Source organism: Pan troglodytes, chromosome 9 (assembly GCF_028858775.2).
Source record: "Pan troglodytes isolate AG18354 chromosome 9, NHGRI_mPanTro3-v2.0_pri, whole genome shotgun sequence".
Taxonomy (NCBI): domain Eukaryota; kingdom Metazoa; phylum Chordata; class Mammalia; order Primates; family Hominidae; genus Pan; species Pan troglodytes.
This window is the reverse complement of record NC_072407.2, coordinates 85,290,595-85,316,272: the sequence shown is the minus strand read 5'-3', so window position 1 is coordinate 85,316,272 and position 25,678 is coordinate 85,290,595. Positions and strand designations below refer to the sequence as shown.

The following is a 25,678-nucleotide window of genomic DNA, read 5'->3' as shown; positions in this document are numbered from 1 at the left end:
TCCCAGTGTTTTAAATAACAATTTATATTTCCTTTTCATGAATTGTCTGTTAAAGCAGTTGTTGGCGGGCATCAAGTTTTGTTCTTTCAATGTGCTTCGGGCCTTAGAAATGGTGTTTGTTACTTAGTTGACTCTCACAAAGCTTTGAATACATATAGATAGAAACCTAGCCGTAATTGTTTAGAATCTTGCGAGAGTAAGCCACTAACACCGCACAACTGTGTGCCATTTTAGAACTTACAGAGAATATTCATGAGTATTAGTGCATTTTAATACAACTACTGTGCATTGTTGCTTTCAGCATTTTACTATGCGGAGCAGTCTTGAGTAACTGAGGTCTGAGAAGGATAAATGGTGAAAATTCAAGGAATTTCTCCTAGAAACGGAGGAATTCGGCTTCCCTAAAGAAAGGACATACCGACTGAAATAGTTGGTCCTCCCGTGCACCAGAGGGTGAAGCAGCAGGATGTGACGCCTCACGATAAGTGAGCGGCTTGCTGGACTACACTTCCCAGAAGGTTTCGTTGGCCCTCGCACTACGCAATCACCCAGAACGCTCAGCGGCCGAAAACTTCAGGTCCCAGGCTGCTGTGCGGCTAAATGCGACTCCATCTCCTCCGACCCAAGCGCGTAATGGCCGCTGGCTATCTTGGGGGAGCCAGCTGTTGGACTATGCCCCACTGCCAGGAAACAGGCGCCGGAAGGTTCTCTGACAAGATCTCGCTTTCCTAGGGCGGTAAAGGCGTTCACAGGTCGGGAAGGGGCGCTGGGAGAAGCGGGGCAGCGCTGAGCCATGCTCGCGAACTGTGGGTCTGTCTGTGAAGAGGCCCAGTTTCGTGGGACCACGGTGGCGCCTGCGCTGGGAGGTGAGCTTGTGACAGAGCGAAAACTACAATTCCCAGCATTCCTGTGGTGCCAGAACTACCTTGCCCGAAAGCCTGTGCGAGATTTACCCCGTCTTCCGCCTCCCTCCCACCGGAAAACTCTGAGGACATGAATAGTCGCCAGGCTTGGCGGCTCTTGCTCTCCCAAGGCAGAGGAGATCGTTGGGTTTCAAGGCCCCGCGGGCATTTCTCGCCGGCCCTGCGGAGAGGTGAGGCAAGGCGTCGTGTCATAGATGCCTGAGTGCTTTCTAGGGAGACGATGCCCGTGGGGTCGCGCCTGCTCGAGCGAACGGGAAGAGAAGGTGCCACGCCCTCCTCCCGGATTCACGCCTTGTGCTGGCGACGCCGCTGCCTGCTGCCCCGACTTGCCCAGCTCGCCCCAAGGGGCGAGGACTGAGGAAAGCACTGCCTTTCTGTTCTTAAAGCGAACCTTTGAAGGCCTGGGCTTCGCGCCCGGCTTCTTTCTCAGCCGTTGTTTCCGTTTTTTGGTGACAAGAGGCTAGTAATCTCGTAGGTTTGTCAGGAGCCAACGTAAGGTAATCTGTGTTTGAGGGTGTCCAGTTTTCTTTTGTGGCCTGATCAAATTTTGATTTTGTTTTTTTAGGTGCTGGCCTCGAGCCCAGGTTTTTGGTAGACAGCATCATAAATTTCAGGCCACGTCTGCCTTATTCTCACTGGAATTCTCAGTACATTTCAGTCACATTGTAGACTTTGGGAAAATAAGTGAATACTGGAACCCACAAGTTTCCAACCTGTTGGCACCCCTGTTAACAGGGTGTCCTGAAGACATCTAACTTTATTCAGAGAAATGTTTCTAGGGCTAGGTTTTTGTTGTCGTCGTTTTCACCCCCAGTTTTTAAACTTCCCTCCCAGTTTTAAACCGTTGTCCACAAAATAGGCGAATAGGCACCTCTTATCTCTGTTCACCTTCTTGAATCTTCAGTGCCAGGTACGCTGAGCCATTCGGTACCCAAACACTTCTACGCTGTTATTTATACTCCATATTGTTACTTGTGCTATTTTGCTCATTGTTTCATTTTAATCCACACCAGTAACAGCTGCAGTCAAAACTGCAGTTGTTGATCCTCCATCTGTGAGATTGCTGTTTAGCTGCCAGGGTCATTCACAAGGTCTCTTTTGTTAGGTATTTGAGTGTTTAGCATACATACACATTATGATGGATTTTACAAAAAGGAGGTAGCACTTTTGAACTCCAGGAAGTCATCCAGCTGCCATCTTTGTTGACTTTTACAGGTGTACTTTACATATCCAAATGAAAACAAAATTAAATGTTCTTAGAGAATGAACTTTGAAGTGCATATCATACTGGGAAATAAATGACCATAAGTACATGTTAATGTTTTAACATAAAAGTTATCCCACTTGAATCTGAGTGTTCTTGGAGAAACCTTAAATCTCTTCTTACAACTAGTAGGATTTGTGTCCTTCCTCACTAAACAAATATTGAATGTTTATTTTATACAAGTAGTTTAAACTTGCCTAATAATGTCAATAATCAAGGGATTTGAAAACCTTGACCTCTGACCAATGGAAGGACCTTAGTTATTCTAATGCAACTAGTGTAGCACGTTAGTAGACCAGCATGTAAGAATATATGCTGTTAATGCCTGTTCTTTTGAATTCCTGACAGAAAAGTAACTGGCTATACACTGAAGTGTTTCAGCTGTAAAATTAGCAGTAAATTAATATAAAACTTGCAGCTTAAATTTAATGGGACAACACTTTACATGTTTGCTTGGTTGTTTTTTCAAAAGTAAAATTTGACCTTTTCCAGCAAAGAGGAGCTTGGTGCAAGATAGGCCAGAGTTCCAATCTACAATCTATGACTTAGTAGTTTTGTGAAACTGGTTAAACCTTTAAACTCTTGAGTTTGTATCTCGCTATTACGAACAAACAAATCCACAAGATAGGTATCAAAGAAACAAAAGTAGTAACAATGAAAGGAAAGGTTTGGGGTTTTGTACAGATGTTTAAGTCTGTACAAAACTCTTCAAATTATTAAGGATCTGTTATTCCACTTTGAGCTGGAAACACTGATTCTGGGCACTTCATCTCCCCTACCTATTAATATGGCTGCAAAGACTTACGTATTTTTATTTTTTATTTTTTTGAGACAGGGTCTCTGTCACTCAGGCTGGTGTGCCTTGGCGCCATCTCGGCTCCCTGCAGCCTCTGCCTCCCAGGCTCAGGTGATCCTCCCACTTCAGCCTCCCAAGTAGCTGGGACTATAGGCACACACCACCATGCCCAGCTAGTTTTTGTAATTTGTGTAGGGACAGAATCTTCCCACGTTGCCCAGGCTGATCTCAAACTCCTGGGCTCAAGCAATCCGCCTGCCTTGGCTTCCCAAAGTGCTAGGATTACAGGCATAAGCCACTGCACCCGGCCTGTAAAAACATTCTTAATGAGTGCTTATGCACTGAACTGCCCATGACACAGTTGTAATAGTGATTATGACACCCTACTATGAATATCCAATGGTTTTTCCAGTTCCTTTTGGCTTCCAAAGTGGAGTGAAACCCAAAGTTCTACTGCCAGTGGGTGTCAATACCTACCTCATAGGATTGGGAGGACTAAGCAAAATATTATGTGAATATTTGAGCACATATAAGGAATAATGTTTTACATATCCTTCTGTATTCTCAGCTCTCCTTAACCCCATAATAAATAGAAGCCAAGAGAATAGCAAAGGCAGCCCATGCCTAGATTTTGCTGGTTTCATTCATCCTGTCTGGATAACTTCTCTCAGATTTAATATAGTTCCATCATCCAAATAGCCATTCTTGATCCTTTATTCTCAAGGAGGGCCAAATGCTTCTCCTTTGTATTATTCATCATTGTGTCTACATAATGCCAAGCACAGTGCCTTTCATTCAGCAAGTATCTATGGAGCATCCAGAATTGTGTAGGCATTGGGGATTCAGTAGTGAGCAAGAACAGATGTGGTCCCTGCTCTCAAGGACTGTATAGTTTAGTGCAGGGGTTGACAAACTTTTTCTGTAAAGAGCCTAATAAATATTTCAGGCTTTGTAGGCTGTAAGGTCAGTCACAACTATTTGCTTTGCCACTGTAGCATGAAAGTAGCCATAGATTAATCCATAAATGAATGAGCTGTGTTCTAATAAAACTATCTAGTTCTAATGAATAAAACTAGAAAAACAGGCGGTGGTAGTCTATGGGCTATAGTTGGCTGACTGCTGGTCTCTTGGGGAGACAACTGAGAGTCACATAAATGTAAATTATGAGAGGGTTTGCAAAAGAATCCTGTGCAGTACTATGAAAAACCATCATGAGAGAGACATAACCTAAAGGAGTCATCAGGCTTTCCAGAGGAAGAAACATTCAGACTGAGCTCTGAAGGATAAACATGAGCAGGCAAAGAAAAGGAGAGCTTTCTGAACAGGGCAGGGGCTAGGCAAAGGCCCTGAGAAGGGAAAGCACATGGCATGTTTGTGGAATTAAAATCAAAGAGCCCTTGAAAGCAGAGGACCAGAGAGAGCATAGTAGGACATGAGACGAGCTGCACCCTACAAAGATTTATTGGCTTGTTAAGGTATTTGGTCTCTATCCCAAATTTTGCAGGAAGCTGCTCTTTGTGCAAGGTATTCAGAGTGTTTGTTGACTAAGTCAGAGGAACTGTACTAATCTGCCTAGCTATGAGACCATAAGATCTCAGACTAATTACAGACAGTCTCCCATCCCTCAACTTAAGATAATTTAACTTAAAAATTTTTGACTTTACCATGGTGCAAAAACAGTGTGCATTCAGTAGAAACTGTACTTTGAATTTTGATCCTTTCCTAAGCTAACGATAATGCAGTATTCTTGCAATACTGGGCAGGGGCAGCAAGCCACAGCTCCCAGTTAGCCATTGATCACAAGGGCAAACAACCAATACTTAGTATTGCCAGGGTTTTTGGGTTTTGTTTTTGCATCCCATCATGTTTACAAAATGCCCATCTGGGTGTCTACATGAAATATTCAACACTTTATTATAAAGTAGGCTTTGTGTTAGATGATTTTGGCCAACTATAGGCTAACGTAAGTGTTCTCGACAAGCTTGAGGTAAGCCAGGCTAAGCTGTGATGTTCAGCAGGTTAGGTGTATTAAATGCATTTTCAGCTTAGGATATTTTCAATTTATGATGGATTTATTGGGACATAACCCTTTTATAAGCTGAGGAGCATCCATACTTAGCCCTGAGCCTCAATTTACCTCATCCATAAAATGAGAATTTTAAGGATGGGGTAATAGATGTGAAAACAGTAAAATATTATTTAAATATTATTACTGATTTTTTTTTCTAAATCCAAATAAACTTCTAATCAGGAATATGTAACTAAGAGTACCATCATTACTCCTAATGCAGTTGTTATTGAAACTACTGAAATCTGCCCCTTTTTCCTCTAATTTTTCTTTTTCTCTCCTACCTTAGGTCTGATATTTACACACAAAGGCATAGTTCTTTACCCTTCTAGATGACATTCAAGTGAAAAAGATTACTGACCAGTGTACTAATATGTGTGTTTTTAAAAATTGCTTCACCTTTATTTACAGCTACTTGCTTTTATCTCTTCAGTTAAATAGAATTTTTGGAGTATTTTAATGAATCTTTTATCATTTGAATTTAGAGTTTATTGTTAGATTTTTAAAAAAAACAATATCTGTTTCCTGCCTTCTAGTCCATAAAATCAGTGAGAATATCATTTATGTCTGGTTTTGCTTATGATTTTATCCCCTATGCCTGGCACAAGTTCTAGCACTCAATCAATATTCATTAGGCTAGAAGGATATAAAGAAGGAATCACATTTGTCCTACACAGTACTAGTGGAAAAATAATGCCTGAAGTTGCAGCCTTTTAAATATCTAGATATTTTAAGTGACTTAAGATACATAAGAGAGACAGCATGGAGTGTAAGATTTGGAGTCAGAAGAACCTGAGTCTGAATCCTAATTCTGCCATTGGCTCTGTAAAGGTAACTCCTTCACCTTCCCAAAAGTTGTTTATGGGCAGGGCACCTTGTAATAAATTCATCAGCAATATATAGAAAAGGTCTTTACTGTGTCTAGGTTAAAACTTGGGGAATTTATTGAAATAGGACAAGAAGGGTTATTTCAGAAATGAGAAATTTTTCTTAGGGTTCTTATGTTGATACCAGTAAATACGTCCATGATTTCAAATCAAATTCATTGATTGAATCAACAGTAAAACTTGGTGGCCCAACTATGTGCCAAAGCACTGTTCTACGTGCTAAAGATACAGTAGTGAAAACCACAGTCAAAGCATCATGGAACTTCCATTCTGATCCAGAGATACAAACAGCAAATAAGATAATTTCATGTTGGAGCTGAGAACTACGTAGGAAATAAACTGTGGATATATAAGTGAGTGGGAGTATGGAAAGCTACTTTAAACAGGGATTAAGTGTAAAAAATTTTCATAGCTCTTTGAAAGACTATTACTGAGCACAGAGAAGAATTGAATTGTGCAGTTTCTGCTTTTCAGTAATTAGAGCTGAGGTGGTGATATCCAAAGCATTTGATGTGTGTTTTATTACAAGTTTATACTGACTCTTAACATTTCTGAATACCAAAGGAGGGAAAAGAAACATTTATTGAATGTTTGGTATGTACAGAAGAACGTCAGAGACTTTTCAGATAAAAGAGAGGCTCAGAGGAGTCAATTAACTTGGGTGAGATGACAAAACTAGAAGAGCTGGAACTATATTATAAATGGATGGGGAAAATGCTTTGTAAGCTAAAGTAGCTTTGTAAGCTATCAGTTACTACAAAAGAAAAAAATTGTCTTCTCTTTCAGAGTTCTTCACTACCACAACCAAGGAGGGATATGATAGGCGGCCAGTGGATATAACTCCTTTAGAACAAAGGAAATTAACTTTTGATACCCATGCATTGGTTCAGGACTTGGAAACTCATGGTGAGAAACATGGATACCTCCTGAAAGAAGAAAATTAATAGCACTCATAATGCCTAGTTAAGACAATATCACTATTATGAACAATCAAAAGTAACTAAATAGATGTACCATCCATACAATGAAATATTTTATAGTCACTAAAAATGATACTGTTTGAGAAATATTTACTGATATGGGGAATGTTCAAGATATGTTAATTGAAAAAAGCATATGAAATAATATGTACAGAATTATTCCAATTAAGTGAAAAAAAACTAGAGTTTCTAGGTTAAACTAAAGTCCGTGTGGAAGTACAAATGTTTGAGATTAAAAAATAAAAAAATAAGCACAAAAAATTACCTGATATCAAAACAGTAATTTAAATTATGTGATATTAAAGGAATAGACTAATAGAACAAAATGGTATTAAGAGACACAGACATGAATTTAATATGTGATGAAGGCATTACAAATTAGGGAAAGGAAGGACTATTTAATAAATGAGACATAATAAGTGACTAGCCACTGGGAAAAAATATATTAGATCCCCTTATTGAAAACTAAATTTCAGATAGATGAAAAGCTAAATGTAAAAGAAGAACAAGCAGTTTTACAGAAAAAGGTGGGCAAATGCTATAAACAAGCAGAACACAGAAAAATAAATATAAATAACAAAAAGTATATGTAATGCTTAACCTCTCTACAAACCAAGGAAATGCAAATTTAAGTAACATTAAAATAACAATGCAATACAATTTTTTATGCCAATTACACACTCAAAAAAAAAGTCATATCCACTGTTAATGTAGATGTGGGGAGATACAGAATGAGAATTAAAATTTTAGAGTTTGTTTTTTTGTTTGTTTTTTTTGAGACAGAGTCTCGCTCTGTTGCCCAGGCTGGAGTAAAGTGGCGCGATCTCGGCTTACTGCAAGCTCCGCCTCCCAGGTTCACACCATTCTCCTGCCTCAGCCTCCCGAGTAGCTGGGACTATGGGCACCCGCCACCACGCCTGGCTATTTTTGTATATTTAGTACAGATGGGGTTTCACCGTGTTAGCCAGCATGGTCTCAATCTCCTGACCCTGTGATCTGCCCACCTCGGCCTCCCAAAGTGCTGGGATTACAGGCGTGAGCCACCATGCCTGGCCTAAAGTTGTAGAGTTCTTTTAGAGAGTAATTTAGTATTATCTGTCAATTTTTTAATTGTAACCATTATTTAAAAGAGTATAACAATTTAAATGTTGAGGAGTTACTCTTGCTGTCTATTTTGATAAGGATATACACTTTAAAAAAAATAAAATACCTATTTGCTGCCTACAGGATTTGACAAAACACAAGCAGAAACAATTGTATCAGCGTTAACTGCTTTATCAAATGTCAGCCTGGATACTATCTATAAAGAGATGGTCACTCAAGCTCAACAGGTAATACACTGATTACTATCACTTCTGATACTTTCATTAGACAATCATTTCATAACTACGTCTCTGTCTACCTACTGACCTTCCAAACACGCTCGTATCTTCCTTGTTCTCTCTAAAGGGACCACAAAAAAAAACATTGAATAAAGTCAATATTTAGAGAGACTGAATAGTTAGAATAGTTGTAATAATATTGTGGTAACAGAGAATGGTATTTTGCCAAATCTTTGATGGGATGAGATCATTATATTGTGTTATTCATGAGTGGTGGTAGATTGTTAGTGAAACAACTTTTTCCCTCTAGAAAGCTCACCACAGAAGAGCTAATCTTTCTATATATTCAGTATATTTTATTGCTGCTATACATACACATTGGTTAATTTTCACAGACATAGCTGGAAAGGACTTACGTGGCTGGGAGGGACTTTATAAATTCCCTGGCTAAGACGCCTTAATTTAACTGAATATAAACATCCTTAGAGTCAAACATAAGAATTTAACATGTAAGTGGCACAATGCTATGTACTTTTCGTATATTATTTAATCTCTAATAACCTTGAAAAGTAAGCAGAATTCTATTTGGCCACTGAAGACAGGCTCAGAGAGATTGAGTAGTTTGCAAGAGTTTTCACTGTGGTGGTATGGACAAAAAGCAATCATTTTATATAAAGGACTGAATAAACTAAATGAACTTAACTGGAATAATAATTCATTTCTGTCAGTCATGAAATAATGTATTATGTTTAGGAATCTGTTCTTCCTATGGTTATATTTTTTTAATTTTAATTTTTCAAATTTAGGCTTCCTTCCTCAGATAAGTATTTTACAGCACAGAGAAAAATCAGGATTTCTTATATAAAATTAGAATATTTTGGGTAAAATTTCATTAAAGGGTCATGGTAGATCAAAAGATCTTAAAGATTTCTACTATGGCCAGGTGCCGTGGGTCACACCTGTAATCCCATTACTTTGGGAGGCCGAGGTACGCAGATCACTTGAGGTCAGGAGTTCAAGACTAGCCTGGCCAATAAGGTGAAACACTGTCTCTACTTAAAAAAACAAAAAAAAAAAAACAAAAATTAGCCGGGCGTGGTGGTGGGCACCTGTAATCCCAGCTCCTCGGGAGGCTGAGGCAGGAGAATCGCTTGAACTGGGGAGGTGGAGGTTGCAATGAGCCAACATTGCACCACTGCACTCCAGCCTGGGTGACAGAGACTCCATCTCAAAAAAAGAAAAAAAAAAAAAAAAAAAACTGTAATCTCCAATTATAGTAGACAAATGTCCAATTAATTAGACATTTAAAATTGAAACATTCAATCCCTACATTTAACTTACCTTTAAGTTTGTACATGCATTTTTAGGATCATAACAGACTGCTAAATCCACTAAAGAAAAAGCCAAACATCTAATTAGTTACTCCTAAGCTCCGAGCTGTCCTGAAAGAGCTATATGGAGCTACTGATACTTTTAATAAAGTAATTTTGTCTTAAATTTTTAAGTTTACCTATAATATAGGGAGTGAAATAAAGCTGTGATTTGAGGAATATTTGTGCTGCTAGGACCATTTAATCCTATATACAAGAGGTAGGATTGAATATAGAAATATCACTATTAAACTTTTGGCTTTTTTATTACTGCTGTCTGAAGTTAAATAATCCTGTTCTGTTCTTGAACCTAATTCAATTGCTGACCCCACCTCTAGTATAGAATAAGGCACAGAGATGTCATGAAGGGTGAAGCTAAGGCTCAGGGTCATAGGCCATTAAGCTGCATACTTGATCACTTCAGAAAGGGCCATATGAAACCAAGTCAGCTAGCAGGATGAGGGGGAAAAAATAAAATAATAAAGTCTTCTTATTCTGAAAATTTGATTATATTGTGATTTTGATTAAAATCTGAATATTCTCTGATGGCTACATAGTAGTTTAAAAAATCACACTTTTAATAGATTTAGCTACTTAACAATGGATTATGTCTACATTTAAAGTTGTTAAAGATGGACACCTGTGCAGTTTTGTAGGCTTTTTGAGTCTGTATTTAAAGGAAGAATGAGGTAAAAAGAGGCTCTTAAGAGCCACATTAAGGCTGGTGTGGTGGCTCACACCTGTAATCCCAGCACTTCAGGAGGCTGAGGTGAGCAGATCACTTGAGGTCAGAAGTTCGAGACCAGCCTGGCCAACATGGCAAAACCCTGTCTCTACTAAAAATACAAAAAAATTAGCCAGGCATGATGGTGGGTGCATGTGGTCCCAGCTACTCAGGAGGCTGAGGCACGAGAATCACTCGAACCCAGGAAGTGGAGGCTGCAGTGAGACAAGATTGCGCCACTGCATTCCAGCCTGAGTGACAGAGCAAGGCTCTGTCTCAAAAAGGCCACAATACAATCCCTTATTTTCAGGTTCAGACACCACAAGAAGTCTGTAATTAGCTTTCCAACTTCTGTCTATGTAATCTCAGTAATAAGAATACATTATTTTTAATGTCATATAATTCCTTTATAGTGATATTTGGGGCAAACACGACTGCCAGCCCCTAGAGGCCACATCTGTGTGACTTCTGAATTAATTCTCATAAAATATGTCAAGCAGAACTGAATAAAAGAAAATGAACAACCCTCCCCAGTAATATATGAGGGTTAGAAAAGGCATGAGTCAGCAATGTCTGTTGTACACAGTTAAAAACTTTTATGTATTATAAGAAGTCCAAACTTCCTCCACATTAATACATTAGCATTAGACTATCCTGCTTCAGCCATTAGATCCCTGTCCCATCGGTAATAATAATAGCTAACATCTCAGTGCTAACCATATGCCAAGTACTGTCTTAAGCATTATATGTACATAATCTCATTTAATCCTCAAAACAACTCTTTAAGGTGTACCAGGTACTGTTACTATTTCCATTTTACCAATGAGGAGACCAGAGAAGTTAAATGACTTGCTGGCACCTCACAGTAAATGGCAGAGTTTGGGTTCAAACCTAGACAGCCTGACTCCAGAACTCACACTCTTTTTTGGGCTTTCTTGTTTTATTTCTAAACTGTTATACAGAGTCCTTAATAAGGTTATACCTCATCTGCTTTTTCTTTTGGTAAAGGATAGAGAAATTAGCAAGCTACCTGATTTTAAGAAGTTTAGTGCTACAGGTTGACTATCCCTTATCTGAAATGCTTGGGACCAGAAGTGTTTCAGATTTCAATTTTTTTTTTTTTTTTTGGAATATTTGCAATACAGTTACCAGTTGAGCATCCCAAATCTGAAATCCAAAATACTCCAATGCACATTTCCTTTGAGTGTTATGTCAGCACTCAAAAAGTTCCAGATTTTGGATTTCAGATTTTTGGATTAGGGATATTCAACCTGTAACAGTTATATTTTCTTTGTAAGGCTGTCTTAAATCATTTCTACAAAATTGTCCCTCCCTAATGAGGCAAAAGCTTATAAATCTATCAGGTAAGTGCTGCCTTTCACATATTCTTTGTAGTGCCAAATAATAGGGAGGATACCCAGGAATTTAAACAAAATTGGTTATGTTGTGCGGACAAAGGGCAATTATTTTAACTATACATCTATTTTGTTTTACTGCCTGACTTCTGAGTCGTATCCAATACCATGGAATTTTCCAGTGGTAGAAAATCTTTCAAAATCAAAGTAATAAGAGATAAAACCCTTTCCATCTGGGTATTCAAAAAATAAGAACAAAACATTATTTTTTTTGAGGAACTCTTAGGGTCTAAGAAAGCATTTTATTGAGATTCTTTTCATTCAAAGGCCTACAAATTTATCTCTCTTCACTAGGAAATCCTTTGTTTCTTCCTTGAATCTCTTTCTTTTCATTTTGATATTTCAGATATGTAGGTTTCATATTTACTTAACCAGTCAACATTATACCTTGTAGCATGTTAACAAATTCATTTAAATTTCATGAAAACAATTCCGTAAGGCTTTCTATAGATCACTAGGTTATTTTTATTTTGTTTTCTAGGAAATAACAGTACAACAGCTAATGGCTCATTTGGATGCTATCAGGAAAGACATGGTCATCCTAGAGAAAAGTGAATTTGCAAATCTGAGAGCAGAGAATGAGGTGATACAAATTTTAATTTATTACTTATAAAATAACTGATCTCATAATAAGCATCCTACTTAAGGAATAAGTTAATAAGACCAAGTAATAATTCCATGTGGTTAGTAAACAATAAGTTTTTAGATTTAAAAACATACTATTTGTTTAACCATACCTAATCTTTTTCTATATAAATCATAGTGCTTTGCATACTGAAGAGAATAAGAGTTACATTTTATACATATAAAACCACATAAAACAAAATCTTTGAGCTATATATATAAAATTTCTATATAATGGTTTCAGAGCTGAGAGTAATACGGCATTTTCTATTTTATTTAATCCTGTACTAAATGTCTTTGTGACTTAAAAGTATATTTCTGTAATTAAGTCAGAATTTTAAGTTATGTTATCCACTATAGCTTATTTTTAAATTTAGAAAATCAGTTTTTAAAAGTATAATATAAAAACAAATGCATTTTGCTCATAAGAATTATTTTCTGAATACAGTGGCTTACTAGTTTCTTTTGAAGATTTTTTTCCTTATCAATTCTGTATTAGAAATCCATAGATTGTCCAAATTTTGGTAATCTAGGGTTTCAGATTTTTTTAATCATAATATAGACTTGGTTTAATGCTAATTGCATGTGATCTTTCCTGTACCTAGAAAATGAAAATTGAATTAGACCAAGTTAAGCAACAACTAATGGTAAGTGAATTTTTTTTCTAGCTGTTAAATTCAGAACAAATATTCGTTACAAGATCATTTTTAAAATATCTTTGCTTCCTTTAAAGCATGAAACCAGTCGAATCAGAGCAGATAATAAACTGGATATCAACTTAGAAAGGAGCAGAGTAACAGATATGGTAATGTTCTTTTAAATGTACTTTCTTGGTTACTTACTCCTTTTTTATTTTTAGACTTTTTTTTTTAACTTCCTGCTGCTTCATATCCTATAGTTTACAGATCAAGAAAAGCAACTTATGGAAGCAACTACAGAATTTACAAAAAAGGTAAAGTAATATGTAAAAATGTCTCTTTTGTACAGTTCTTGTGCCTTGTATAACTGCTTTTATGTGTACCAGTTTATAAGTTTAGACTTTTAAAAACTACCCTTGTAGAGTCTCTGGCTTCCTCATAGCTATTATAGTTAGCCAGCACTTTTGGGGAACCTGGCACCAGGTAGATGGTCGCCCATGAGCCATGACCTTGAAGTAAGAATCAAGATTTCCACATAGTGTGCTTTTTTAAACTAAATTACTTCTATAATAGAAAATAACTATTTTTTGGGCCAGGCACAGTAGCTCACACCTGTTAATCCTGCACTTTGGGAGGCTGAGGCAGGAGTTCAAGACCAGTCTGGGCAACATAGCAAGACCCTGTCTCAAAAAAAAAAAGAAAATAACTATTTTTTAAAAGACAAAGATTCACTATTGGTATTTCATAATTGGTACTTAAATGAGTGCCTAGGTTCAGTTAAATAATTATCTTAAGGTTTTAAAAAAGCTATATATTAATAACATATAAACACTAATATTTAGTGTTTATTAATGTGCCAGATACCATTTTACATGCTTTACTTATATCTGTTAATTCACTTAATATTAATTTCAGTCTCTGTGAGGTAGGCACTATTATTCCCATTTTAACAATTTGGAAAATGAAGCACAGAGGGGTTAAGGTCCCACAGTTAATAAGTGGTGTCACTAGGGAAAAGAACCTGGATTCTAAATCCCTAACTTGGAACTACTGCTCTCCTTCTCAGTAATCCTACAATGTAATCATGACTTCATCTCTGTGGCTTGAGTAAAACCCAGCTTTCTGACTCAGCCTTGTCCTTTTCTTAAAAGTTCAAAGCCATTTGTCCACATTCTAACAGAAAATATGTCACTCTTGCTCATAATTTAATAGAAGAGAAGGTCACATTTGTTCTTTCAAAGATCTTATTCTCTTCCCTTACTTCTTGGCCAGATAAAGGAGATAAGCAAGGAAATCAGCAAAATCTTTTACAACTACTTTCTGTGCTCTAGGTTTCATCTGTCCTCCCTACCCTTTGTCCCCTATACATGTATCAGTGTTACCCATCAGGTATTTCTGCCATTTCCTTTAATACTGGCGCCAGTTCATATTATACACCTGGTTATTTTTTTTTCCATTTGCAGAATATATTTAAAGTTTTAACCATAATATCCTAAGGACTTCACACACATAAAATGATAGTTCTGTGACCTAATTTTTTGCTTCTTAGTTTATCATCTTATGTATTCAGGTATAAATATGTTATTATGAGGTTTTTAGAATATGCCCAGTATGTCATACCCCTAAAAGATGATCTCCAAATATGAAAGCAGAAGGAATGTAATTCGTCAGTTTATAGTGTTTTTAAAAAAAAATTTTTTTTAATACTTTAAGTTCTAGGGTACATGTGCACAACGTGCAAGTTTGATACATAGGTATACATGTACCATGTTGGTTTGCTGCACCCATCAACTCATCATTTACCTTAGGTCCTAATGCTCTCCCTCACCCAACCACCACCCGACAGGCCCCAGTGTGTGATGTTCCTGTATCCAAGTGATCTCATTGTTCAATTCCTACCTATGAGTGAGAACATGCGGTGTTTGGTTTTCTGTCCTTGTGATAGTTTGCTGAAAATGATGGTTTCTGGCTTCATCCATGTCCCTGCAAAGGACATGAACTCATCCTTTTTTATGGCTGCATAGTATTCCGTGGTGTATATGTGCCATGTTTTCTTAATCCAGTCTGTCATTGATGAACATTTGGGTTGGTTCCAAGTCTTTGCTATTGTGAATAGTGCCTCAATAAACATACGTGTGCATGTGTCTTTATAGTAGCATGATTTATAACCCTTTCGGTATATACCCAGTAATGGGATTGCTGGGTCAAATGGTAATTCTAGTTCTAGATCCTTGAGGAATTGCCACACTGTCTTCCACAATGGTTGAACGAATTTACACTCCCACCAACAGTGTAAAAGCGTTCCTATTTCTCCACATCCTCTCCAGCATCTCTTGTTTCCTGACTTTTTAATGACTGCCATTCCAACTGGTGTGAGATGGTATCTCATTGTGGTTTTGGTTTGCATTCTCTGATGACCAGTGATGATGAGCATTTTTTCACGTGTCTGTTGGCTGCATAGATGTCTTCTTTTGAGAAGCGTCTGTTCATATCCTTTGCCCACTTTTTGATGGGGTTGTTTTTTCTTGTAAATTTGAGTTCTTTATAGATTCTGGATATTAGCCCTTTGTCAGATGGGTAGATTGCAAAAATTTTCTCCCATTCTGTAGGTTGCCTGTTCACTCTGATGGTAGTTTCTTTGCTGTACAGAAGCTCTTTAGTTTAATTAGATCTCATTTGTCTATTTTGGCTTTTGTTGCCATTGCTTTTGGTGTTTTAGTCATGAAGTCCTTGCACATGCCTATGTCCTGAATGGTATTGCCTAGGTTTTCTTCTAGGGTTTTTATGGTTTTAGGTCTAACATTTAAGTCTTTAATCCATCTTGAATTAATTTTTGTATAAGGTGTAAGGAAGGGGTCTGGTTTCAGCTTTCTACATATGGCTAGCCAGTTTTCCCAGCACCATTTATTAAATAGGGACTCCTTTCCCCATTTCTTGTTTTTGTCAGGTTTGTCAAAGATCAGATGGTTGTAGATGTGTGGTGTTATTTCTGAGGCCTCTGTTCTGTTCCATTGGTCTGTATATCTGTTTTGGTACCAGTACCATGCTGTTTTGGTTACTGTAGCCTTGTAATATGGTTTGAAGTCAGGTAGCGTGATGCCTCCAGCTTTGTTCTTTTTGCTTAGGATTGTCTTCGCAATGCGGGCTCTTTTTTGGTTCCATATGAACTTTAAAGTAGTTGTTTCCAATTCTGTGAAGAAAGTCATTGGTAGCTTGATGGGGATGGCAGTATGGCCATTTTCACAATATTGATTCTTCCTATCCATGAGCATGGAATATTCTTCCATTTGTTTGTGTCCTCTTTTATTTCACTGAGCAGTGGTTTGAAGTTCTCCTTGAAGAGGTCCTTCACATCCCTTATAAGTTAGATTCCTAGGTATTTTATTCTCTTTGTAGCAATTGTGAATGGGAGTTCACTCATGATTTGACTCTGTTTGTCTGTTAATGGTGTATAGGAATGCTTGTGATCTTTGCACATTGATTTTGTATCCTGAGACTTTCTGAAGTTGCTTATCAGTTTAAGATTTTGGGCTGTGACAATGGGGTTTTCTACATATACAATCATGTCATCTGCAAACAGGGACAATTTGACTTCCTCTCTTCCTAATTGAATACCCTTTATTTCTCTTGCCTGATTGCCCTGGCCAGAACTTCCAACACTATGTTGAGTGGGAGTGATGAGAGAGGGCATCCTCGTCTTGTGCTGGTTTTCAAAGGGAATGCTTCCAGTTTTTGCCCATTCAGTATGATATTGGCTGTGGGTTTGTCATAAATAGCTCTTATTGTTTTGAGATACGTTCCATCAATACCTAGTTTATTGAGAGTTTTTAGCATGAAGGGCTGTTGAATTTTGTTGAAGCCCTTTTCTGCATCTGTTGAGATAATCATGTGGTTTTGTCTTTGGTTCTGTTTATGTGATGGATTACGCTTATTGATTTGTGTATACTGAACCAGCTTTGCATCCCAGGGATGAAGCCGACTTGATCGTGGTGGATAAGCTTTTTGATGTGCTGCTGGATTCGGTTTGCCAGTATTTTATTGAGGATTTTCGCATCGACGTTCATCACGGATATTGCTCTGAAATTCTTTTTTTGTTGTGTCTCTGCCAGGCTTTGGTATCAGGATGATGTTGGCCTCATAAAATGAGTTAGGGAAGATTCCCTCTTTTTCTGTTGATTGGAATAGTTTCAGAAGGAATAGTACCAGCTCCTCTTTGTACCTCTGGTAGAATTTGGCTGTGAATCTGTCTGGTCCTGGACTTTTTTTGGTTGTTAGGCTATTAATTACTGCCTCAATTTCAGAGCCTGTTATTGGTCTATTTAGAGATTCAACTTCTTCCTGGTTTAGTCTTGGGAGGGTATATGTGTCCAGGAATTTATCCATTTATTCTAGATTTTCTAGTTTATTTGTGTAGAGGTGTTTATAGTATTCTCTGATGGTAGTCTATATCTGTGGGATCGGTGGTGATATCCCCTTTATCATTTTTTATTGCATCTATTTGATTCTTCTCTCTTTTCTTATTAGTCTGGCTAGTGGTCTATCAATTTTGTTGATCTTTTCAAAAAACCAGCTCCTAGGTTCATTGATTGTTTTTTTAAGGGTTTGTTGTGTCTCTTATCTCTTTTTTTAAGGGTTTGTTGTGTCTCTTATCTCTTACCTCTGAAAGAGATAAGCAGCAGCAGAAGTTATTTATTGCCTTCTGCTAGCTTTTGAATGTGTTTGCTCTTGCTTCTCTAGTTCTTTTAATTGTGATGTTAGGGTGTCGATTTTAGATCTTGCCTGCTTTCTCCTGTGGGCATTTAGTGCTATAAATTTCCCTCTACACACTGTTTTAAATGTGTCTCAGAGATTCTGGTACGTTGTGTCTTTGTTCTCATTGGTTTCAAAGAACATCTTTATTTCTGCCTTCATTTCGTTATGTACCCAGTAGTCATTCATTCAGTAGCAGGTTGTTCAGTTTCCATGTAGTTGTGCAGTTTTGAGTGAGTTTCTTAATCTTGAGTTCTAATTTGATTGCACTATGGTCTGAGAGACAGTTTGTTGTGATTTCTGTTCTTTTACATTTGCTGAGGAGTGCAAGTGCTTTACTTCCAATTATGTGGTCAATTTTAGAATAAGTGTGATGTGGTGCTGAGAAGAATGTATACTCTGTTGATTTGGGTTGGAGAGTTCTGTAGATGTCTATTAAGTCTGCTTGTTGCAGAGCTGAGTTCAAGTCCTGGATATCCTTGTTAACCTTCTGTCTCGTTGATCTATCTAATATTGACAGTGGAGTGTTAAAGTCTCCCATTATTATTATGTGGAAGTCTAAGTCTCTTTGTCGGTTTCTAAGGACTTGCTTTATGAATTTGGCTGCTCCTGTATTGGGTACATATATATTTAGGATAATTAGCTCTTCTTGTTGAATTGATCCCTTTACCATTATGTAATGGCCTTGTCTCTTTTGATCTTTGTTGGTTTAAAGTCTGTTTTATCAGAGACTAGGATTGCAACCCCTGCTTTTTTTTTTTTTTTTTTGCTTTCCATTTGCTTGGTGCATCTTCCTGCATCCCTTTATTTTGAGCCTATGTGCATCTTTGCACGTGAGATGGGTCTCCTCAATACAGCACACTGATGGGTCTTGATTCTATCCAATTTGCCAGTCTGTGTCTTTTAATTGGGGCATTTAGTCCATTCATATTTAAGGTTAATATTGTTATGTGTGAATTTGATCCTGTCATTATGATGTTCACTGGTTATTTTGCCCATTAATTGATGCAGTTTCTTCATAGCATCGATGGTCTTTACAATTTGGCATGTTTTTGCAGTGGTTGGTACTGGTTGTTCCTTTCCATGTTTAGTGCTTCCTTCAGGAGCTCTTTTAGGGCAGGCCTGTTGGTGACAAAATCTCTCAGCATTTGCTTGTCTGTAAAGGATTTTATTTCTCCTTCACTTATGAAGCTTAGTTTGGCTAGATATGAAATTCTGGGTTGAAAATTCTATAAGAATGTTGAATATTGGCCCCCACTCTCTTCTGGCTTGTAGGGTTTCTGCCAAGAGGTCCACTGTTAGTCTGATGGGCTTCCCTTTGTGGGTAACTTGACCTTTCTTTCTGGCTGCCCTTAACACTTTTTCCTTCATTTCAACCTTGGTGAATCTGATAATTATGTGTCTTGGGGTTGCTCTTCTTAAGGAGTATCTTTGTGATGTTCTTTATATTTCCTGAATTTGAATGTTGGCCTGCTTTGCTAGGTTGGGGAAGTTCTCCTGGATAATATCCTGAAGTGTTTTCCAACTTGGTTCCATTCTCCCACTTTCAGGTACACCAATCAAACGTAGATTTGATCTTTTCACATAGTCCCATATTTCTTGGAGGCTTTGTTCGTTTCTTTTTGCTCTTTTTTCTCTAACCTTGTCTTCTCGCTTTATTTCATTAATTTGATCTTCAGTCACTGGTACCTGTCTTCCACTTGATTGTATCAGCTATTGAAGCTTGGGCATGCATCACGAAGTTCTCGTGCCATGGTTTTCAGCTCCATCAGGTCATTTAAGGTCTTCTCTACACTGTTTATTCTAGTTAGCCATTCGTCTAATCTTTTTTCAAGGTTTTTAGCTTCCTTGCAATGGGTTCGAACATCCTCCTTTACCTTGGAGAAGTTTGTTATTACCGACCTTGTGAAGCCTGCTTCTGTCAACTCATCAGTCATTCTCAGTCCAGTTTTCTTCTTGCCATTGCTGGCAAGGAGCTGCAATCCTTTGGAGGAGAAGAGGCACTATGATTTTTAGAATTTTCAGCTTTTCTGCTCTGGTTTTTCCCCATCTTTGTTGTTTTATCTACCTCTGGTCTTTGATGTTGGTGACCTACAGATGGGGTTTTGGTGTAGATGACCTTTTTGTTGATGTTGATGCTATTCCTTTCTGTTTGTTAGTTTTCCTTCTAACAGTCAGGACCCTCAGCTGCAGGTCTGTTGGAGTTTGCTGGAGGTCCACTCCAGACCCTGTTTACCTGGGTATCACCAGCAGAGGCTGCAGAACAGCAAATATTGCTGCCTGATCCTTCCTCTGGAAGCTTTGTCCCAGAGGTGCAGCTGCCTATATGAGGTGTGTGTCAGCCCCTACTGGAAGATGTCTCCCAGTTAGGCTACACAGGGGTCAGGGACCCAACTGAAGAAGCAGTCTCTCCGTTCTCAGAGCTCAAACGCTGTCGTGGGAGAACCACTGCTGTCTTCACAGCTGTCAGACAGGGACATTTAAGTCTGCAGAAGTTGTCTGCTGCCTTTTGTTCAGCTATGCCCTGCCCACAGAGGTGGAGTCTAGAGACAGTAGGCATTGTTGTGCTGTGGTGGGCTCAGCCCAGTTCAAGCTCCCCTGCCACTTTGTTTACCTACTCAAGCCTCAGCAGTGGCGGATGCCCCTTCCCCAGCCAGTCTGCTGCCTCACAGTTCGATTTCAGACTGTTGTGCTAGCAGTGAGCAAGGCTCCGTGGGCGTGGGACCCGCCGAGCCAGGCACAGGAGAGAATCTCCTTGTCTGCCAGTTGCTAAGACCTTGGGAAAAGTGCAGTATTTGGGCAGGAGTGTCCCGTTTTTCCAGGTAGTCTGTCATGGCTTCCCTTGGCTAGGAAAGGGAAATCCGCTGACCCCTTACGCTTCCAGGGTGAGGCAATGCCCCACCCTGCTTCAGCTCGCCCTCCGTGCGCTGCACCCACTGTCCAACCAGTCCCAATGAGATGAACCAGGTACCTCAGTTGGAAATGCAGAAATCACCCGTCTTCTGCGTTGATCACGCTGGGAGCTGCAGAGTGGAGCTGTTCCCTTTTGGCCATCTTGGAACACTTCAAATTTTTTTACACCACTATGCTTTTAATGTTTCCCCAACTAAGACTTGTATCACAATTAGCCCATAAGTGAGGGTTTATAATGTAAATGCTTTTGTCCATTTAATACATAGGGACAAAATTAAGTTCTCTTATTCTCGTTTACCACAGGATACTCAAACCAAAAGTATTATTTCAGAGACCAGTAATAAAATTGACGCTGAAATTGCTTCCTTAAAAACACTGATGGAATCTAACAAACTTGAGACAATTCGTTATCTTGCAGGTAAGACTGTCAGAGAAAGAAATTGCTGTCATCTAATTTTCCTGTTAGTTCTACCTATCAAGGTAACTGAGCAGGCACAGGAAAAAAAGGAGGAGCTAGATAACAAGGCTCCTTTATTGCTTGGTCCCCTGTAGTGCTTAAAGAAGGTTCCAGTCTCAGGATATATTTTTTGGAGTCTTGGGTTTTATTTTTAATACTTATAATTTTTATTATAGCAGATTACAAATTAGACGCAGCCAAAGGAAGGAACATATAGGGTGTAGTATTGGACAGTTCTAAATGTTAAGCTTCTGTCATCCTCACAGATGTGTTACCCTTCAGAATCTAAGTTTAGCAGGCAACTCTGCAGCTGACTAATAGAAAAAGCATGTGGATATAAAAGAAATATATAAACACAAGCAGAAAATGATAGAAGGATAAACTGTGGTACTCCACAGTGGAAAAAAAAATGAAAATTTTCTTTTTATTGCTTATGTTCTTCCATAAAGATTTGAATGAGGTTAGAGAAAAAAGATCAGTAAATTAGATATAAGCCCATTAAAAACCTGGAGGAGGGACAGATGACCTTACCTTGAATCAACTGATTCAGCATAGACACTATCCCAAAATTAGATTATTTGTCACATACTGAGCTCCTCAAGTACCATTTGACCCGACCCAATTACAGGGCCCCAGTGATTTAGGAAGAATGCCCTAGTCAACTATTACTTGTCTTTTTTCTTTCCTTTTATAAAAAGTAATGTATTTTCATTATAAATTTTTTTTTGTAAGTTTTAGGGTCATGTGCACAATGTGCAGGTTAGTTACATATGTATACATGTGCCATGCTGGTGCGCTGCACCCAGTAACTCGTCATTTAGCATTAGGTATATCTCCCAATGCATTCCCTCCTCCCACCCCACAACAGTCCCCAGAGTGTGATGTTCCCCTTCCTGTGTCCATGTGTTCTCATTGTTCATTTCCCACCTATGAGTGAGAATATGCAGTGTTTGGTTTTTTGTTCTTGCGATAGTTTACTGAGAATGATGATTTCCAATTTCATCCATGTCCCTACAAAGGACATGAACTCATCATTTTTATGGCTGCACAGTATTCCATGGTGTATATGTGCCACATTTTCTTAATCCAGTCTATCATTGTTGGCCATTTGGGTTGGTTCCAACAAAGATACTCCTCGAGAAGAGCAACTCCATAATTGTCAGATTCACCAAAGTTGAAATGAAGGAAAAAATGTTAAGGGCAGCCAGAGAGAAAGGTCGGGTTACCCTCAAAGGGAAGCCCGTCAGACTAACGGCAGATCTCTCAGCAGAAACTCTACAAAGCCAGAAGAGAATGGGGGCCAATATTCAACATTCTTAAAGAATTTTCAACCCAGAATTTCATTATAAATTATTCATAGAATTCAAAAGCAGTAAAAGTGAAAGCCCCTCCCCGTGTGTATTTACTATTAGTAGTAAACATTTTCTAGGCTTTTTCTTCTGTATATAAACATCTTATATACTTCTTAAAAATAATTAGATCACGTATTTTTTATAGTCTACAACTTTTTAAAGTTTAACCAAATGTCCTATTTCTTTCCACACAGACATCTTTTTATTAGAAAGCACAGTATTCCCTATATGAAAATGCCACAATTTATGTATCCAGTCCTTTATTAACAGGCATTCTCCCTCCAGTTTTTCATTATTAAGGACAATACTGTATTGAACAGCCATATATATGTGTTAACGTTTGAGTAAATACACATACACACACACATATCTTTGTGGCCCTGTGCTAGTATTTCTATATAACAACTTGCTATTTACATTTAAAATTTGGGGTCAAAAAGATATGCACATTTAAGATTTTTGATATTAACAAATTGCTGTCTAAAAGAAAACTGCCGATTTATACTCTTAGTCATTTTCTGGGCAGTCACTACTGATGTTGAGGTGCCAGCAGGGTTGAAGATGGAGCCCCCAGCCATCATCAGCTGAACCGTGGACGGGGCACAAGTAAAATAGCCTACCTACAAGCATAATTGGAATCAGAACTTACTCTTTAAATCTGTGACTGTGTGCCTCAATTTCTCATACCAGCTTTCTCCATAGGTGGGAAACATTACCACCTAGACTCTTATCATTCCACTTTCACTAATCAGGAGAGATTGCCCTCTTTCCTTAGTTCCAATTTTTAAAATCCTCAGAAAGGAGTCTGAATGGTTCATCGTGGGTCAGACGCCACCTTTTGACCCAGAACACTGCCACCAAGGAATAATGGCGATTTCCATTTAATCTATGTAGATAATGTGGCAGATTTTGTTCGTGGCAGATAAATAATGAAAGCTAATGTTTACAGAGTGCCTAAAATGTACCAGGCATATGCTCACCTAAGCATTTTACATATATGTAGAATGTCTCCCTAGACAGGGTATAGGGGATAAACAGCAAACTTAAAAGAAATTGGAGATGGCTCCAATTGTTGTTGTTACTGCAACAACAGCCATGAGAAATAAAAGCTGAAATAACAGCAGCAAGACATGAGAGAGAAACTTAAATGCAGTAACGATTGTATACTCTACTGAAGTAGAGTATACTTCACCTCACAATAAGTGTTCATTTGGTTATCTAAAACTTAATTTATCAGCTGTTGAATCAGCAGAGGATGTAACCACTTAGATAGCACTATGTGACTCAAATAAATGACAGATTGAGTCTTTCAAGTGTCACAGTATATAATAAGGATCACAAATTTTTTGTGTGTGTTTTTTTATTAAGAGAAAAAAAATGGCTTTGGAGTCAAGTACACTTAGTCTTAAATCCCAGCTCCACTGTTTGCTAGCGATGTAACTGGGTGTATTACCTCATCTGTACAATGGGGATAATACCACCAATCTCATGGTTAAATAAAGTAGTGTGTGTAATTGCTCAGCATAGTAGCATAGTACTTGACACATAGCAAATAGTAGCAGGATCAAATGGGAGAATATATAATTGCCCAGTGGCTGTAAGACAAGAAACTCTTAGTGTTATTACTTCTCTATATTTCTTAAGAGATGCCTAATCCCATTTCTTAAAACTGAGAAAATGATCTTATTAACCAAGTTTCAGTAAGTAGTAGGATCAAATGGGGTGGTGTACAAATGGGTTTATACATTATGAATAACTTTACTTTGAAAGGCTAATTTCTTGTGTCTTTATTCATAAAAGTTTTCCATTCATCTCTAACTTGTCTGTTTTTAAAAATTCATTCATCGGTGTTTTAAACAAACTGGAGACTAGGGAGTCCCTAAAGGCCTCACTCAGACTTACCTTCTAAAAGCTGGGAAAACTGAATTTTTTTTTATCCAAAATGATGTAACCTAAAGTACAGGTAGTATATTAACTATTTTAAAAACCTAATGCTTTTTCTGCCTTTTCTTCTACCTCATTGAGTTTAAAGAGTTTTTATTAAAATTTTATTTTTTTAAGAATTATGAGAAGTTATTTAAAAATGTACTGAAAAGGCAATTAAAATTCTCTTCTCACAGATATATGTATATTTTACTAGCCTAACTACGTAATTTTTTAATATAAGAAAGATTTCATTTATCATGAGATCTGAAATTAGAGCTTATAATTATTTAAAGTAGTCAATAATGCTAGCGTTAATGATTTTAAATACAGGTTATAGGTTTCTAAATGACATAATTTACATTTTAATATACAGGTGCTTTTAAGAAGAATTAGGCATTAAGGCTGCCCTTAAGAATGTCTTTCATACTTAATTGTCTAGGGAATAAAAAACATAGGATAGAAAATTGGTTGGATTTCCTCTTTTTTGCTCTTCACTTAAAGATAACATTATTCTCTTTATCTCTGCAAAATAATCACAAATACAAGACCTATAACACAGTTTCTTCTTTTCACAGCTTCGGTGTTTACTTGCCTGGCAATAGCATTGGGATTTTATAGATTCTGGAAGTAGTATTAATGCTTATCCTGCTGTGGCTGTTGGCTTCTTAGAACACCAAACCGGGAGAGATTTACTTTGAACATTGTCAGTTGCAGCAAAAATTTACTACACAAGATTATTCGAAGTGTATATGGACTAAAAGAGGAAGTGTTTTAGAATGAGAAGAGATACTGTGTCTTTATTGTGTGTGAGTGCATGTGTGTGTCTTTATTATATTGAAAAGCTGTCACTCAGACCTGGTTTGAGATAGAAGAGCATTTTGTCCTTTTGATAGTTAATAGAAATTGAACCAGAGTTTTCTTATGTTTGCTTGAACAATTGTGTAAATCATACAGGATTTTGTGGGTATTGGTTGAATATTTGTAAACCATTCCCTAGCCTACATATTTATTACTGAATTAACTTTCCTGATAACCATTGCATAATTACATTTTTCTATAAAATAAAAGATTATTACAACAAAGTTGTGTGGGTTTTCAAAGTGACTTACCATATAGTTGGAGATTGATTTCTTTTTGGTAATGAACTAAAACAATAAATTTTAAAATGATAGGCCAGGCGCGGTGGCTCACACCTGTAATCTCAGCACTTTGGGAGGCTGAGGCGGGTGGATCACTTGAGGTCAGGAGTTCTAGACCAGCCTGGCCAACA

The 25,678-nt window shown here is 37.8% G+C and overlaps 1 protein-coding gene and 1 long non-coding RNA gene across 7 annotated transcripts in view; one reads left to right on the top strand and one right to left on the bottom strand.

The window, feature by feature from the left end:
* The window catches only part of LOC107967372 (uncharacterized), a 283,858-nt gene extending 283,000 nt beyond the window's left edge, over positions 1–858 (bottom strand). The window contains exon 1 of the long non-coding RNA XR_002938555.3: positions 419–858. This is a non-coding gene — a long non-coding RNA (uncharacterized LOC107967372). The remainder of the gene's footprint in view (positions 1–418) is intronic.
* On the top strand, positions 286–25,490 carry CCDC90B (coiled-coil domain containing 90B). Of its 6 annotated transcripts, XM_063782545.1 has the most exons (10): positions 947–1,093; positions 1,758–1,833; positions 6,725–6,844; positions 8,146–8,249; positions 12,231–12,332; positions 12,979–13,020; positions 13,107–13,178; positions 13,272–13,325; positions 20,977–21,091; positions 24,984–25,490. In XM_063782545.1, exons 4-10 carry the CDS (start codon positions 8,229–8,231, stop codon positions 25,037–25,039), a joined length of 462 nt encoding a protein of 153 aa, XP_063638615.1. In that variant the 5' UTR covers positions 947–1,093; positions 1,758–1,833; positions 6,725–6,844; positions 8,146–8,228; the 3' UTR covers positions 25,040–25,490.
* The last annotated feature ends 188 nt before the right edge of the window (positions 25,491–25,678 follow it).

Excerpts from the sequence above, each read along its gene's own strand:
- CCDC90B (XM_009423636.4), top strand. The coding sequence starts at position 994 with ATGAATAGTCGCCAGGCTTGGCGGCTCTTGCTCTCCCAAGGCAGAGGA. Across the intron at positions 1,094-6,724 it reads CTCGCCGGCCCTGCGGAGAG|AGTTCTTCACTACCACAACC; the intron begins GTGAGGCAAGGC and ends CTTCTCTTTCAG. Across the intron at positions 13,179-13,271 it reads GGAGCAGAGTAACAGATATG|TTTACAGATCAAGAAAAGCA; the intron begins GTAATGTTCTTT and ends CATATCCTATAG.